The 14,854-nt window shown below is 32.8% G+C and overlaps 1 protein-coding gene across 1 annotated transcript in view; it reads right to left on the bottom strand.

Moving 5' to 3' along the window:
• Window positions 1-268: 268 nt before the first annotated feature.
• The window catches only part of LOC111004379 (rabankyrin-5), a 38,689-nt gene continuing 24,103 nt past the window's right edge, over window positions 269-14,854 (bottom strand). The window contains exons 6-21 of the mRNA XM_045631151.1: window positions 12,300-12,526; window positions 10,173-10,316; window positions 9,469-9,835; window positions 9,053-9,237; window positions 7,363-7,541; window positions 6,831-6,984; window positions 6,098-6,260; window positions 5,263-5,339; window positions 4,690-4,858; window positions 4,193-4,429; window positions 3,577-3,794; window positions 2,643-2,851; window positions 2,158-2,270; window positions 1,614-1,736; window positions 1,381-1,505; window positions 269-1,249 (exon numbers count right to left, since the gene is read on the bottom strand). Coding sequence (XP_045487107.1) covers window positions 1,120-1,249; window positions 1,381-1,505; window positions 1,614-1,736; window positions 2,158-2,270; window positions 2,643-2,851; window positions 3,577-3,794; window positions 4,193-4,429; window positions 4,690-4,858; window positions 5,263-5,339; window positions 6,098-6,260; window positions 6,831-6,984; window positions 7,363-7,541; window positions 9,053-9,237; window positions 9,469-9,835; window positions 10,173-10,316; window positions 12,300-12,526 — 2,820 coding nt within the window. The 3' untranslated portion in view covers window positions 269-1,119. The remainder of the gene's footprint in view (window positions 1,250-1,380; window positions 1,506-1,613; window positions 1,737-2,157; window positions 2,271-2,642; window positions 2,852-3,576; window positions 3,795-4,192; window positions 4,430-4,689; window positions 4,859-5,262; window positions 5,340-6,097; window positions 6,261-6,830; window positions 6,985-7,362; window positions 7,542-9,052; window positions 9,238-9,468; window positions 9,836-10,172; window positions 10,317-12,299; window positions 12,527-14,854) is intronic.

The raw sequence follows: 14,854 nt of genomic DNA, 5'->3' as shown, positions 1-14,854 counted from the left end.
TTTGACTTTTATTAGATAAAAATGTATTTAAACAAAGAAATAAAAAATCAAACACATTAAATACTATAAATTGAATTTATTAAAGCACTATAACAACAAAAAGATGTTTGGATTCACATAACTGCTCAATATGGAATGTCATAAAATGCAAAGTATTTTCCACATAAAATATAATTTTGTATAAAATATATTTAAATAAATAAAAAATAACCATTCAATTGAAATTGTAACAATTTTCATACAATTAAATACATACATTTTTACTAAATTTGATACATAAAAAAATAACTTTATAAGGCATTGCTAAGATTTAGTTTTACACTAATTTAAATAAAAAGAATATGGATTTCCATAGTATTGGAAAAAAATTAATTTGATATAATTATTTAGAAACATATGCCCAAGTGTCTATACCAAATCCTTGAAAATAGTTTTATAATATTGAATAGGTATAACATAAGATTAACTTTAATTAAGTATATTGTTAAACAATGATTAACTCTTCCCAAATTATAAAAAAACATCAAACAGCTATAAAGATTATCTCCTAATCATAGCTACTATAAATTAATTTCATCAAAATCAGTTCATGCCTTTAGGCTGCATACTGCAGACAGACAAGTTATATATTACAAATTCTATAAAGAAAACGTATGTATTATCTTACTACACAATGCATTATCCATGTGATTAACAAGTACAGCAAGTTAACATTTAAATAACAGTTTATTTTGGATATAACATTATAGTTGCAATAATCAGGCAAGCTTACAGTATTCATAGGGGAAAGTAATCAGAATTTATTATTTTCCTGAAATGTTATATCCAATTTTAACTGTAATTAAAAAAGCAGCGCTTGTCTAACTTCCTATCAAATTTATCACTTTGCATTATCTATGCTCTTAGCGTCGATAGTATTGCTTCACAGATTACACATATATTCGGCATTTGTCTGTAAGCAGGTTTTCTTAATCTATGGTATACAAATTCAAAAATTACAAATCAATTTGATAACAAATCTTGAAGATTTAAGCGCTATAATATGTATTAACACATGTTTGGGAAATGGTTAAGAAATTGTATCTACGTAGGGCCGTAACTCCTTCAACCTAGCTTACTCTAACTGGCACCAACTTGTAGGACATTAAAACATATTTCGCAAACTCGTTGTGGTTTATTCATTCCAAACTTTAATATCGGAATATCTTGACTGGAACATTTATTACACAACATTCGGCCGCAGTGACGACTGTAAAGAAAAACAATTAAAAAGGAAAAAAAAATTTAATGTTAAAAAAAAAATACACGATATCTAAAGTAAAATTTAAAACTTTTATATAACTGTGAAAAATAAAAATACTCTGCTAGAGGTTTACATACCAGTGATGTTTCCTCATGGTCAGCGTGAATTTAGTACCGCACTCTTGACATAGATCACTTTCCGCCCATGGGGCTTCAGCAGGCAACGCGTCCAACAACCTATGGAGAAGCTGTCTTGTCGCTACCTAGGGAATTTTTTTAAGAATGGTACAATAATTATTATGATATTTCTACATTACAGTTTATAGGATATTATTAAAAATAATAAGAATAATAAATATTGTATAAATTACCTGATAATTAAATATAGAGACGCCCTCTTTATTTTCGTGCGCCAGACAGGCTCCAGCTTTCACTAAAACCCGACACATGGCTGCCTGTCCGTTCATATACGCCAATAGTAATGGAGTATTTCCCTAAAATAAAAATTCGTTACAAACATACTTACATACAAATCTTAGTATGGAAGTATAGATATCCACATAAGTTAACCGAATGCCATGCCATGCCTAGGATAAAATTTCAACCTCACAAACATACAAAAAATTGTTAAGTATGTGAAGAAATCTTATACAAGAGGTAAACCTTTTTTTTTAAATTTGTTACCCTATGACCTATGCTTTTTGGCATGTACATTAAGTTAAATCTGAGTTAAGCTACAAAGGAATTAAATGTATAAATAAACTTGTTAAAAAGCTCCTTTGATTTAAATATATCCGAGGGTACTTTTGCAAATTAAAAAAAAACACAATAAAACATTTCATATATTTGAAAATACAACTTAAAATGTAATAAACATTTGAACTCTTTAGTCGAATTCACTTTGTTAATGCATACCTGTAAGTCTGTCCTATTGATTGGAAAGTCCGGCATAAACTCTAGGAATGTTTCACATATAGTTGCAGCATTATCTTTTTTGCACCAACATAGCTCATGAAGAGGGTTGCGACCTGTAATATAAATTTAGTTTTAGCAGATTCAGAGATGCATTTGTCTCCTTCTTCATTATCTGATATACTCTTCTATCACGCTGTTTTAACCGTTCCTTAGGTTTTTTATTAAAATTCATATCATAAGGAAACTAAATACAATTATTTAAGTAGTATATCAATTATACGATTATATATATAAATTATATAGAAAAATGTCTAAGCTATATCTTCAATAAATTATGCAGTTACTACTATCAAGTATAAATATTTTTTTTAAATTCGTATCACACATTTAAACCACAATACACTTAGCCGGACCCAATTACATAACATCAAGTATGCTGTATGCAATTTATATTTCAGGTAGCCATGTTTTCCGATAAAAGTTACCTTTAAGGTTAGTAGCAGCAGCATCAATATCGCTATCCGCTAGTAAAGCTCGTGCAACGGGGGCGTGACCCTCGCGAGCACACACGTGCAATGCGTTATCACCCGCTGCGTCAACTGCGCCTACTTCAGCCCCGTCGCTTATCAGAGCGGATACTATCGCCGCTTGAGAGGTCCCACCCGTGCTCGCTGCTACGTGTAATGCCGTACGCCTGATCATACGTAAATTATGTAAATAATATAGTTTGATGAAGAATATTACAGTGCCTTAGAGTATGAAAATTGATTAATAAAATAATAAATTATATTCATATGATTATTGCAGAAATATTGTTTTGAATTGGAAGACACTATAGAGTTTCACTTCTAAGAGGGCAGCGCCTTGTCGATGGCAATTTTGCAATTTCAGGTCAAGGCTCAGGGCCATTTTCAAAATGACACTTCATAAAGGTTAACTTCGATTACGTAATCTACCTTAGATTAGGTAATCGACACACTGAAGAAAATTGATGATGGAAAAATTATACAGAAATACCCTACTGATGATCTGTAATGTATACAATACGCAAGTTGTATGTTAGTACTTTCCTAAACTGTACGTTCCGTCCCAAACCAGACGTGAGTTTTGTAGAAAAACCTACCAACGTCCAAAAAACTAAAAGATTTTACTGAATATCTATCCTCAAAGAAGTTAGTGTTGGTATAGGAAAAAAATCATGCCTTCGCAACATTATGGAGTTCCGTCTATTACTACTGCGGTAGAGTTGCTGCATCTGGCACATAACAAGACACGCTTCAAGTAAATAACGGCCAACTTCCAGTAATGGAGAGGCACTAAAAGAAGAAAAAGAAACGAGCTAGGCCCCAGAGTTTACCTTTCGTAAAATTCCGATTAAACTCATGAACAATGAAATCTCAACCTAAAAAGTACACTTACTTATGCGCATCTCTATCGTTAGGCCTTGCTCCAGCCAAAAGTAGAGTTCTCAAAAGGGCTTCATTTCCTGAAGCAGCCGCAAGATGTAATGGCGGCGCTAGTGTCGCATCTTGAATCCGCGAGTTGACGTCTACCTTCACCGAAAGTAAAAACATCAAACTCTCCATATCGCATTTCTGGATTGCGACGTGTAGGAAGTTTCGCCCTTTTTTATCAACCTGAAAAAAAAAACAATTTATAAACTAACCTTATTAGCTCAGACTTATCCTACGCTTGGTTTCGACATATTAAATATAAGTAATCAACCATCAAATTTTTAAATAAAGTATGTAGTTTTGACATTTTATTCATTTATTCGGATCATTGGTTTTATCCATACATTGGAGTTTTACTAAAAGAAACCCTTAGGAACAAATTTCAATTTTCATCTTAAGATGTAAATCTTATTTATGGTCCTAAAATATTTTACTATAGTTAATAGTTGTTTATTTTTTATTATTCGTCACTTGTACTCGATAAAGATGCCTAAAATATTTCTACCTAAAAAGTAAAGTCAGCTAAAGAAGTTTTCACGTTTACTACCTATTAAAACTAGAGTTGACTGTGGTCTGTTCACCTGTTCGGCAGCTGAGGGATTTTTCTCCAAAATGGCTTGAGCCGCCTTATTATTCCTCGCAGTGAGAGCTGCAGCGAAGGGAGTGACTCCCCGATTGTCCCTCGCTGATAAATCTACTCCAGGTTGCGAAAGGAGAAGGGATATTATCCCGGCGTGCTGGTTCTCAATAGCAATGTGTAGTGGGGTCTTGCCTTCAGCGTCTTTGGAGTTAATGTTCGCGCCATGTTCTAGGAGTGTCTGGAGGATTTAGATAACTGGTAAATCTTCGAGCCCTTATATCTTAAATCTCTATGTGTAATATCTATCAATACGTATTTTTTCATAATAACGAGTTTTATAAATAATCATTGATATAAATCAAAAAGTAAACAATTTCAATACTGCTTACATAATTACTAAATAAAGGCTTGTACAAATAGAAAAACCTAATATAATTATACACTGGTACATCATAGTCTGATTTGTCAATACAACGCCATTAAATAAATCAAACATACCTGTATGACATCAGTAAGTCCCCAAGTACAACATAGGTGAAGTGGTGTATGTTTGTCCGCTGCGACGTCTGAGCCCTCGCCGGATGGACCAGCTCTTCGCGGCGATTCCACGTCACATCCGGAACGGATCAGGAAAGTTGCTAGATTCTCTTTGTTTTCGTCTATGGCCCTGTTTAAATAGATAATGGGGATAAGAAATAGGACTATAACAGTTGTCTTAAACCGTTTTTTATTCAGTTACTATTTTTTTTATGTATTCCTTTTCGGTTTGTTTATTGCCATAGAAAAATATTAACATCACTGTACAATCAAAGATTACACACATAGTAGGTAAATATATATTTTTATTCAGATAAAATAAATCCATTCTTAATACGGGTTCAATGAACCACAACAAATTTAAAAAAAAACTACACTTTTCTATTCCTCCATTTTTACATTGTCCTTACAGTATGTAAAACAACATCATAAAAAAAATGCCAGTACTTACCTAACCTAACATATTTTAAACGAGCCAATGAAAAAAATTAGCGATATTTAGCCACTTTTGATTTTATTGGTTTTTAATCTTACTTATGCAGTAGTGTTTGCATGCAGCCATCAGGACCAGGGCCCCAACAGTCGGCATCTGCGCCGTTTCTCACGAGAATCTGTATTAGAAAAAATCATCTCAGTATACTGACCAATATCAAGGGAACAAAAAGATATTTTCTCCACGTAACTTTACTTAATTTATACATTGTACATCAAAGTTGAAGTTACTCAACTTAGGTTTGTGTTTTGCCTTGCCCACACGAAAAAAAAAATTATAGGGTAAACTGAGTAATTTCTGAGCTGAGGTTAAATTCACTGTCTCTTTTTATCACAGTTAAAGTACAATTTAATAGAAAGAGACGAACCAAAACTATCCAGACAGTGTTAAACTTCAGATGGAAATTCTGTCGCATAACGTCGTGTCGTTGTCACCGTCATTAGTACATATACAGTGTAAATAATATAATGGTACATGATCATCTATTGGACCGTTTACCTTAGTAATAATTAATTTACAAAGAAGATTCACTTCTGACCTGTGCAATTTGTAGGCACGCACTTTTTTTATTTAATATAAAATATCAGGTTAATTATATGTTACATGTATACTGTATAGGCATGTAATTCTGACTACTATTAGCATTTTAGTAGGATTGTGAGGCTTTTCGGGTAAAAAAGAGAAAAAAAACTGCCATGTTTTTTTCTCTCGATAATTGTGTGGTTCCCGCTTGCCAACTTTGATAATGAGGATATTATTTTCACTTTCAGAGATTTAAGTTAATATAAATAGATTTTATTTTACAATTATGTATAAACAGCAATTTATTTAGTATAGGAACATTAATATTCAAATCTTAATATAATTTATACATACACTAGCAACTTCCTCCTGTCCTGAATCGAGTGCGGCCCAAAGAGGAGGTACTCCGTTAGCGTCGAGTTTGCTCATGTCAACTCCGCGTACGCATAATGCTTCCACCACTAAGCCTAGGCGACAGTGGATAGCCAGTTGAAGTGGGGTTTCTCCTGCGTCAGTTCTAAAAAAAGTTATGAAGTAGAAGTGCTGACATTTTGTTCTTACATTATTATTATTTTTTACATAAAATATGCATCTCGCAGAATTTTTCTAACGATCACATATTTGGAACAATCGTTGGGACCTCATTCACGTACGTGAAATCCTATTACAAACAAATTTCTGCGTCTAATTCATAATTTTAGTTTAAACACATGCATGTTACATAGTTATTTGAATGAACTATGTGACCCGTAGACGCATATTAAAACATTTAATTTACAAAGTACAGTCAAAAATATTTGATCAACATATCGGTTGTATTGAACAAAATCAAAGTTCACGACTGAATTCTATGTATTAGGTACTTAATGACAACGTCATCGACTGTTACGACTATCGGTTTTTACGACCAAATATGAGTAGTCCTTTCGATGTATAATAGATTTTGACTGGAAACACAATAAAATAATAAATAAAGCTGTTAGAGGTGAAAAATCTGAGAGATACGACCTGCAACAATTCAAAATTTGAGCGTACTCCTCTTAAAGGCCGGCAACGCACCCACTAGATATAAAAAAAATCAACTCACAGCATATTCATATCAGCACCGTGGTCGAGTAAGTAAATTGCTGTCCTAGAGTCTTCTTCAACAATAGCTTGGTGAAGTAATGTGAACCCTTTTCCATTTCGTATGTTGGGGTCTGCGCCGCCTTCTATCAATGGTGCTACTAGATGTTTGTGACCTGAAATTTAATATTATTTTAATATTACGCTTTTTAAAAGAATACATTTTTTTTTATTTCTGGTAGTACGAATACGGGTAATATATTCAGTGTAGCCGAACATTTTTATTTATTTATTTATTTATTTTCCATTAAATTTTCCTATCTTTACAGTTATAACTAATGCGATAGAATTCCATTATATTACCCACACCAACTAACCTACATACAAACATTAAAAAGAAAAAGAGTTATGCGCAGGGCCCGAGTATGTTATTATTGTTCTATTGTAACGCTATTACAACAATAAAAACAAAGCCGTTGAAGGAAAACACTATTTTACCGGATTGAAGCTATATATTATTATAAACTTATAATTAATTTAAAAAATGATTCTACCTTCTGTGAGCGCAAGACTAATCGGCGTGTACCCTTCAGAATTCTTCAAATTCAGATTTGGTATAACACTAGAGCGGTCTGATGAGGAATCTTCCTTATCTAGTGATTTTTTGTGATCTATGATAGCTAGAACACAACCTTCGTGGTTATTAAGTACCGCCAGATGTAAGGGAGTCTGCCTGAAAAAAATAATATTATATACATCTATAAAATAAATATTTGCATGTAGAAAATTTATAGCCGTAAAAATATCTTGGCATTACATTTCTCGCTGGTGTGTACTGTTAAAGCATACGAATAGAGTGAGAGAGGTATCAATTTTTTCATTCTTTCATTTTTTTTTTTTAAATTCTCGTTTATATCCGTTAAAGTTTTGATAAAGATATTGTGTTGCATAGAATGTTGTCTTAAACTATGAGAAGTATTTTTGTTTTTCATTTTTGAACGTAATTTTATCGTTAAGATGATAAAATTAGTCATCTTTAAATGTTGTACGATCGCCAAATCTGTATTATTTTTATTGTCCCTTCATTTGAAGTATGACCCAATTATAATTAGGCAAAATGCCAATACTAAATTAAATATTCTTCATTGAAAGTTTTTTTTTAATTTTTAAATTTTTCGTATCATTTTGTTAAATAATTGAGTAAATATTTTTTAATTATTCCTTTTGAGGTACACGTTTGCCAAGATATTTTGAAATATTCAGTATATTTTTAATTAAATTAATTTTTTTTTCGTTTTTCATAGAAGTACAAATAGGAAATTATACGAAAGCATAATCAATCATGCAATACGATACAGCAAAATGTTACGTACAAGAGTGCAAATTAATAGATTTATAACAATTAACAATGCGGAAATTTACACTCGTATGAATTACGTTTCACACGCGTATTTAGGTGTAAATAAACAATAATTTTAGATTATTTATCGTTTCCGAATTATATTAAACATAATTAAAATCATCAAATCCAAATAAGTTTGTAAAAATAATAATAATGTGTCGTTAGTTACCTACTTTAATAGTTATACGTAATTAACACATATGGAGTCGTTCAAGTATACGTTAACACAGTAGGGTTAGAGAAAAATAAAATTAAAGAACTGTCTTTGATTTTATTATTTGGGGATTACGAGAATTCTTACAAAAAAATACGCCAATACTTTTTATATTTATGAGAGCTTTGCTAACTTTAGCTGACAAGAGAAAGAGAGGAAATCAATTGCAGACAATCTGCTTACTTAATACTTGAACGGCCCCAATTACTTTGGTGATTTAAAATAGTCATGTAATAGACAGAAGTAAACCTACGACATTTTAATCTCAACTATGTTTTCTAATTTTGGTGGTATATACCTGTTGCAACGTACTACTCTCATCCTTGTGTTCATATGGAATCACACCTATGATAGACTAAATGCATTTACTGTGAAAAACATAGCATGTCTTAATAGGCAAGAAGGTTGATCACCTACTTGGCTATTAAATAAAAATAAGATATAAAAATAAGAAACAGACAGGAATTTCAGGCTGCATCATATGAAGCAGAGTTAACTGTAAGGTCGCTAGTTTCTTTTGACTTATCTAAACTATTGAAAAAATCACATGTGTACTAAAAACTGACATGACGGGTGTTGCTAGCGCTAAGAACCTGAATATCACCCTAAGTACATATTCCATAGCTACCTGTACACTGTATCTTCGTGCTCTCCATAGGCTGTCTGTAAATTAGGTCTAGCACCATTTTCTAATAATGTAGCGGTTAATCTAGTTAATCCATTTGCACACGCTGCATGCAAGGCTGTCAGACCAGCCTCGTTTGTATGGTTCAGATCACCATTCAGGTTAGATGCTAGAAATACCGCCGATTCCTGAAATGTAATACAAATATAAACTAGTTTATTCTATAGGCACTTCATTATGGGTTGAAAATTTGTAATTTTACTTCTTAGCCAAAGGATACCGGAGCTTATTCGTGGCCATTATATACACAAGGATTATATAAACTTAAAATTAACAAAAATATCTAATAAACTTTATATAAATCAACCAAGAAAATTCAGAAGCTTCAGGAAAACATTCAACTATTTCAACATACTAACCTCAAACCATCCCTGAGCCAAAATATGGAGCAGACTATCTCCGGTATTCGAATACAAGGGATTCGCCTGACACCCTTTCTCCAACAACTTTGCAGCAAAACCTCTCTCAATAATATCCGTCTTGCCCTCCAAGGGGTCCTCCGTAAACGCGTTTTTGTTTGTGACAGGCGTATCGAAAGGATTTGAGCCGTTCATGACCAGTGTTTCACTAGAAGATATAGACGCACGCCGGTCGTCTACCAACGCATAGTATAGAGGTGGGTGTTCATCAGAGATCGTTCTTAAGTTTGTATCTAGATTAGACTGTTTTAGAAGGAGATCGAATATTTGCTGACTTCTTGCTATTACCGCTTGATGGAGAGGTGTACTGGAATCAATTTTTATCAAGTAGTTTTTATTCAACTTACATGCATTATTAGAATCGATTAAAAAAAAATTGTTACAGAAACTCAGGTACAATCAATTTCTGGCTGTTGTTGAAAGGTGTACTTGATTTTTCTTTTTGGTAGGAGATTCCTTAAGTATGAGACTTATAATAAAACCTGTTAAAATGGCAATAAATAAGTTTCTTAATTAAATTCGTACTTTCAATGTGCTGGGCTGAATACTATTTATTTTGACTTGGATGGGATTCTGGTATAAGCAAAAGACTAAAAACTCAGTTAATTAATAACAATTTATCTGCAATATTAAAAAATACTTACAATCCTTTTCTATTTTGCCGATTTATATCTATGCCTTTCTGAATAACTATAGCAGCTATCTCCACCATTTGTTCCATCGTCTCCGGATCACAGGAACTTGCAGTTAGACCAGCTATAAGGTGCAATATTGTTTCGCCTTCTTCTCTGTAATAGAAAACCAATATCAAATAGGATCGCCCGTATCCACTGGAGGTCCGTAATTTCAGATCGTGTATTTAGGGAAGATCATACCGCGCACGACCTCTATTTGGAACCCCCTGTAGTATTTCCGAATCAGTACGACTTAGGATCCTTGGAGTAGATTTTTTGTTATTTATAATTTATTACATCAAATAATAAAATATAAAATAACGACGACCAATAATAAACAATACAATCTGGTACCTAGGTATCGTGTGTTCATAACTAAGTCACGGCGGTAAGTATAACGAAATAAACGAAAAAATAACAAAAAAATATATATTTTCTAATCAATACTTTTACTATTTATTTAAATGTCTTGAACGTAAATAACTAAATTAAGTCAGTTCTCGGTGCCATTTTAACCTTTGTAAACATTCCATTCGTATTACTAATGCCAAAGTGGTAAACAAACACTGAACCATAATTCAAAAATAAAAATTTTAAGTCTTATAATTTTTGTTATAGTATATCTGTATATCGAAATTCAGCAAAATATGTTAAGCTGTTTAAGTAGGACACGGTTAAATGTATTTGTAAGAGATGATAGGAAAAACCAATCGTGAAATTCCTTTGACTAAAATTGTATTTACATGGCTCATTAGTATCAATTAAACGTAGTAACATTGCGTCATATGAATATTAACTTATTGCTTTTTATTGTAAGCTTAAATATAATATTAACGAACAAAAACTACAGAGATTGCTAATAAAACTTGGTATATTGGAAATTAGACATCGTTCAAAGTGTGATATTTTAAATTATCAAGTGTCAGATTTCACAAAAAGAAATCCATTGCAAATTTCAAAGCTTGGTTCATTCAAATCATTGTTGTGACACCGGCTATGTTAACTTCTAATAATAATGCTTTTAATATTGAAGAACACACGAAGCTCTCTATATAATTACGGCAGATAATGAAGATAGTGTAAATTCCCAAACGAAAACGAATTTAATTATCACAAAAACTTTATATCTGTTAAAACGTTTCGCGTGGTTTGCATTAGTAAAGTGCAGCATAGTCCCGTAATAAATTAAATGTCTACATTTTTGCATTTGGTGCCAGTTCTCAGTGCCAGTGGAACAAACTAAAAGAACTAGCAACAAACTGTCCGCCACTCCTTTTTATCGACAAGTATCTAAATTCTGAACCTCTGAGGCTAATGTAATAATGTATGTTATGTCTTATAAAAACCATAAAACATCGTTGATTAATCAACGATTAGTCGCTTAAATTGTTTTCGAACTAACGCAGAATTTTAAGGTATTCAAATGAGGTTATTAACATTTAAAAAATAGGCGTCAAAAACAAAACAGATTCTTAATAATTTCACGGTCATTCGAAGCGGCTTAGGAAAACAAAAATTAAACATAATCTTCCATTAGGCTTTTGCGAATTTTATGAGGGTTAGAAATAGGCTCATGTTCATATTGCCTAACCTCCGATAATTACGAAAGAACTGGAACTGGTTACATTTCTTTGCTATATACAACAAATAATTTTTTAACTCGATACGTTGCGAAAGAACACGCCAACTTGTTCCGCATAAGGTCAAGGCTTCGAAAATTACATAGGCTTATTCAGTTTTAATATTACTAACAAATTCACAAAATACATTAATTAAAATTGAGTTCGTTACGAAAACGATATAAAACTATTTACACGTCATTCGTAATTTGACTAAAAACTATTCTTAATACGCTTACATTTTTAATAGAACACAAAACCCTGTATGATTTATCATTGACTAGTAATTGTAGGCGTATATACGCTAAGTTTTTGACATTCATAAGCATGCCTTATGAATGTCAAAAACTTGCCAATGCCTTACACATTCATAAGCTAAGTTTTTGACATTCAAAAGCATGCCTTAAGTCGCATCTAAACTGAATAAATAAATTTTGATTTGACACTTAACTTTAAGGTCAATAAAATTAGAACTTACTTCGTCGATAGATTTGGATCAGCACCATTCTCTACCAAAAATTTGGCTGAGAACGCGTCCCTCGCATCCACGGCTCTGTGCAGCAGGGTCCGTCCTCTGGGACCTCTTGCATCTGCGTCGGCGCAATGCTGTAGCAGCGTTGTGGCAATGGAGGCACTACGTCCACGTAACGCCAGCTCGAGTGGTAGTTCACCCCGGGAAGACATGGCGTTGACAATATCTGTTAACTGAAGAACTTAAAGATTAAAAAGATAAATTTTCTCGAATATCATAACTATAAATATGGGGAATGGAGGTGATAATTATGATATAATAGGAAAATACGATATTTTTTCCGAGCCTACACCGTAAAATTATGTTAAATAAATGAGCTTAAATTAGCTCAGACTCCAATAGGTACTTGGATTAAATTTATTTTTTACGTAAATTACGTCGCTGTTAAATAAAGCTTACACAACATCCTTTGACTGAGTTACATCGTTTTCTTTTACGTTTTGAATAGCAAAGCGCTCGAGGCAACATTTTTCATTATTTCTTGAACACTCGAGTTTCTCTTGACCTACTACTAGCGCAGTAAAAAGTCACTAGATAAATAATACAAGACGCTTTTACTGTCAAAGCTTTTAAGAATAAGCTAGAAAAAGTCTAATTCTATTTTTAGTTTCAATTTAAAATACAAAATAAATCAGTGGAACTCCAAGCTTTTTAGGTCTAGGCCTCAGATTTCTGTATCTGTTTCATGATCATTTGTCAATCTTATAGGCAAGTAGGTGATCAGCCGCCTGTGCCTCACACACGCCGTCGACTTTTTGGTCTAAGGCAAGCCGGTTTTCCTTCACCGTTCTTTAACATTACAAAAGTTGAGGCTTCTAGTGTTACGTATAGAGCTACAGAGTGCGATATAAAACCAATCAAATGTGTATAAAATACAAAAATTCAAACCATCCAAACCCAACCAGAAAAGGTAAACAATGACTCGTAAGTGAATAGCATTTTAGTCAAATCTTATGAAGAATGCAGAACTGTGGACGCAAACTCAGATAACATTCAGTTTTTGACTTGAAAAAAGTAATTAAATAGAACATTAGATAAAAACACGTTTCAAAATCAATTTACGCTTTGTACTAACATGACCTAGGTTTGGTCATGTTAGTACAAAGCGTATGGTTTCGGAATTCACTTTATATAAAAAACTATAACTACGATATTTGTTACGGTATATTTTTGTTAATTATACTAAAGTTTTAAACCTCATAGGGCAAGGGCAACGCATGTCAAAACAGACTTTTATATAGATATCGAGAAAACTACGAATTCGACGCGTAAAAAATCCTGCGCTGGACAATTAAGCCATAGTGAATACAATAGCTACTGCAATTTTGCGCAGTCTGCGCTAATTGTAAACGAGGTCAAACTTCACGTATTTTATAATATTTGTTCGTAATAAAATTATGAAAATCTCTCACGTCACAGTTACTCAACTATTGGGTAACATAGGAAACAATGATGCGAGTGAGGTAACGGAAGCGGTTGACACTTTGTCAACGTATTGGCATTAGCAATTAATTGCATTAACTTATATTAGCATTTATCTGTCTCTGGAGTCTTGGATCAATTATTATCTTTGCTATTCTTTGTACCATATTTCCTGATAGAGGTTCCCTGTCTGTAGTGTACATAGTATCGACATAGGGGCCTTCAAGAAAAGAGCATACCAATTCTTAGAAGCCCGGCAACGCACTCGCGAGCCCTCTGACATTGAGAGTGTCCATGGGCGGCGGGGTCACTTAACATCAGGTGAGCCTCCTGTCCGTTTGCCCCTTGTTCTATAAAAAAAATTGAATGAACGCCCTGAATTTACATATTAAGTCATGAAAGACTTCACTTTGATAGATTAGCATGAAAATTTATTTAGAATCAATATTTGATACCCTTTCAAAAGTCTTAACTCAAATTTCACGCGGCATAAAGTTAAACGTCAAAAATTTCGAACATTATATTTACATACTTATTTGGATAATATATAATACAAAAATAGATAATAATAAACACTTTGGTTACATACGACACAGGGTTACTGCATCGAGCAATTTCTTTCCGATTTAGTGTTGCAAAGGTACCTACGCATTCTGCATGTTTTGCCAGAATATTTGGCGGTAAATAAATCAATGTTTTGTTTGGAGCATGTTGATTTAATTCAGCTCACACAATGCAGTCGGACACATTGTTGTGATGAATGGTAATCGTATACTTTCACGGTTACATAACGTTATCAACAATAGACATACACAAATGAATCGATTAATTACACTGTATAAATTACATGTTATGAAACTTAGTATTTGCTTCATTGGTGTTGTACTATATGAACTGCGATATATCGCCTCTATTTTATTTTAGGTACAACAAATATTTTGTATTTATAGCAAAAACCCCATGTTGTTCTTAAAACCACGAACTAGGCGCAATAACTAAATATATTCTATTTATCGATAACGATAGAAATATCAAAGGGAATATAGGTTAAATATCATCTTATAAGTAAATAAATCTTA

This window comes from Pieris rapae, chromosome 14 (assembly GCF_905147795.1).
Source record: "Pieris rapae chromosome 14, ilPieRapa1.1, whole genome shotgun sequence".
Classification (NCBI taxonomy): domain Eukaryota; kingdom Metazoa; phylum Arthropoda; class Insecta; order Lepidoptera; family Pieridae; genus Pieris; species Pieris rapae.
Note: the sequence above shows the minus strand (reverse complement) of the source record. Positions and strands in the feature narration are given on the sequence as shown.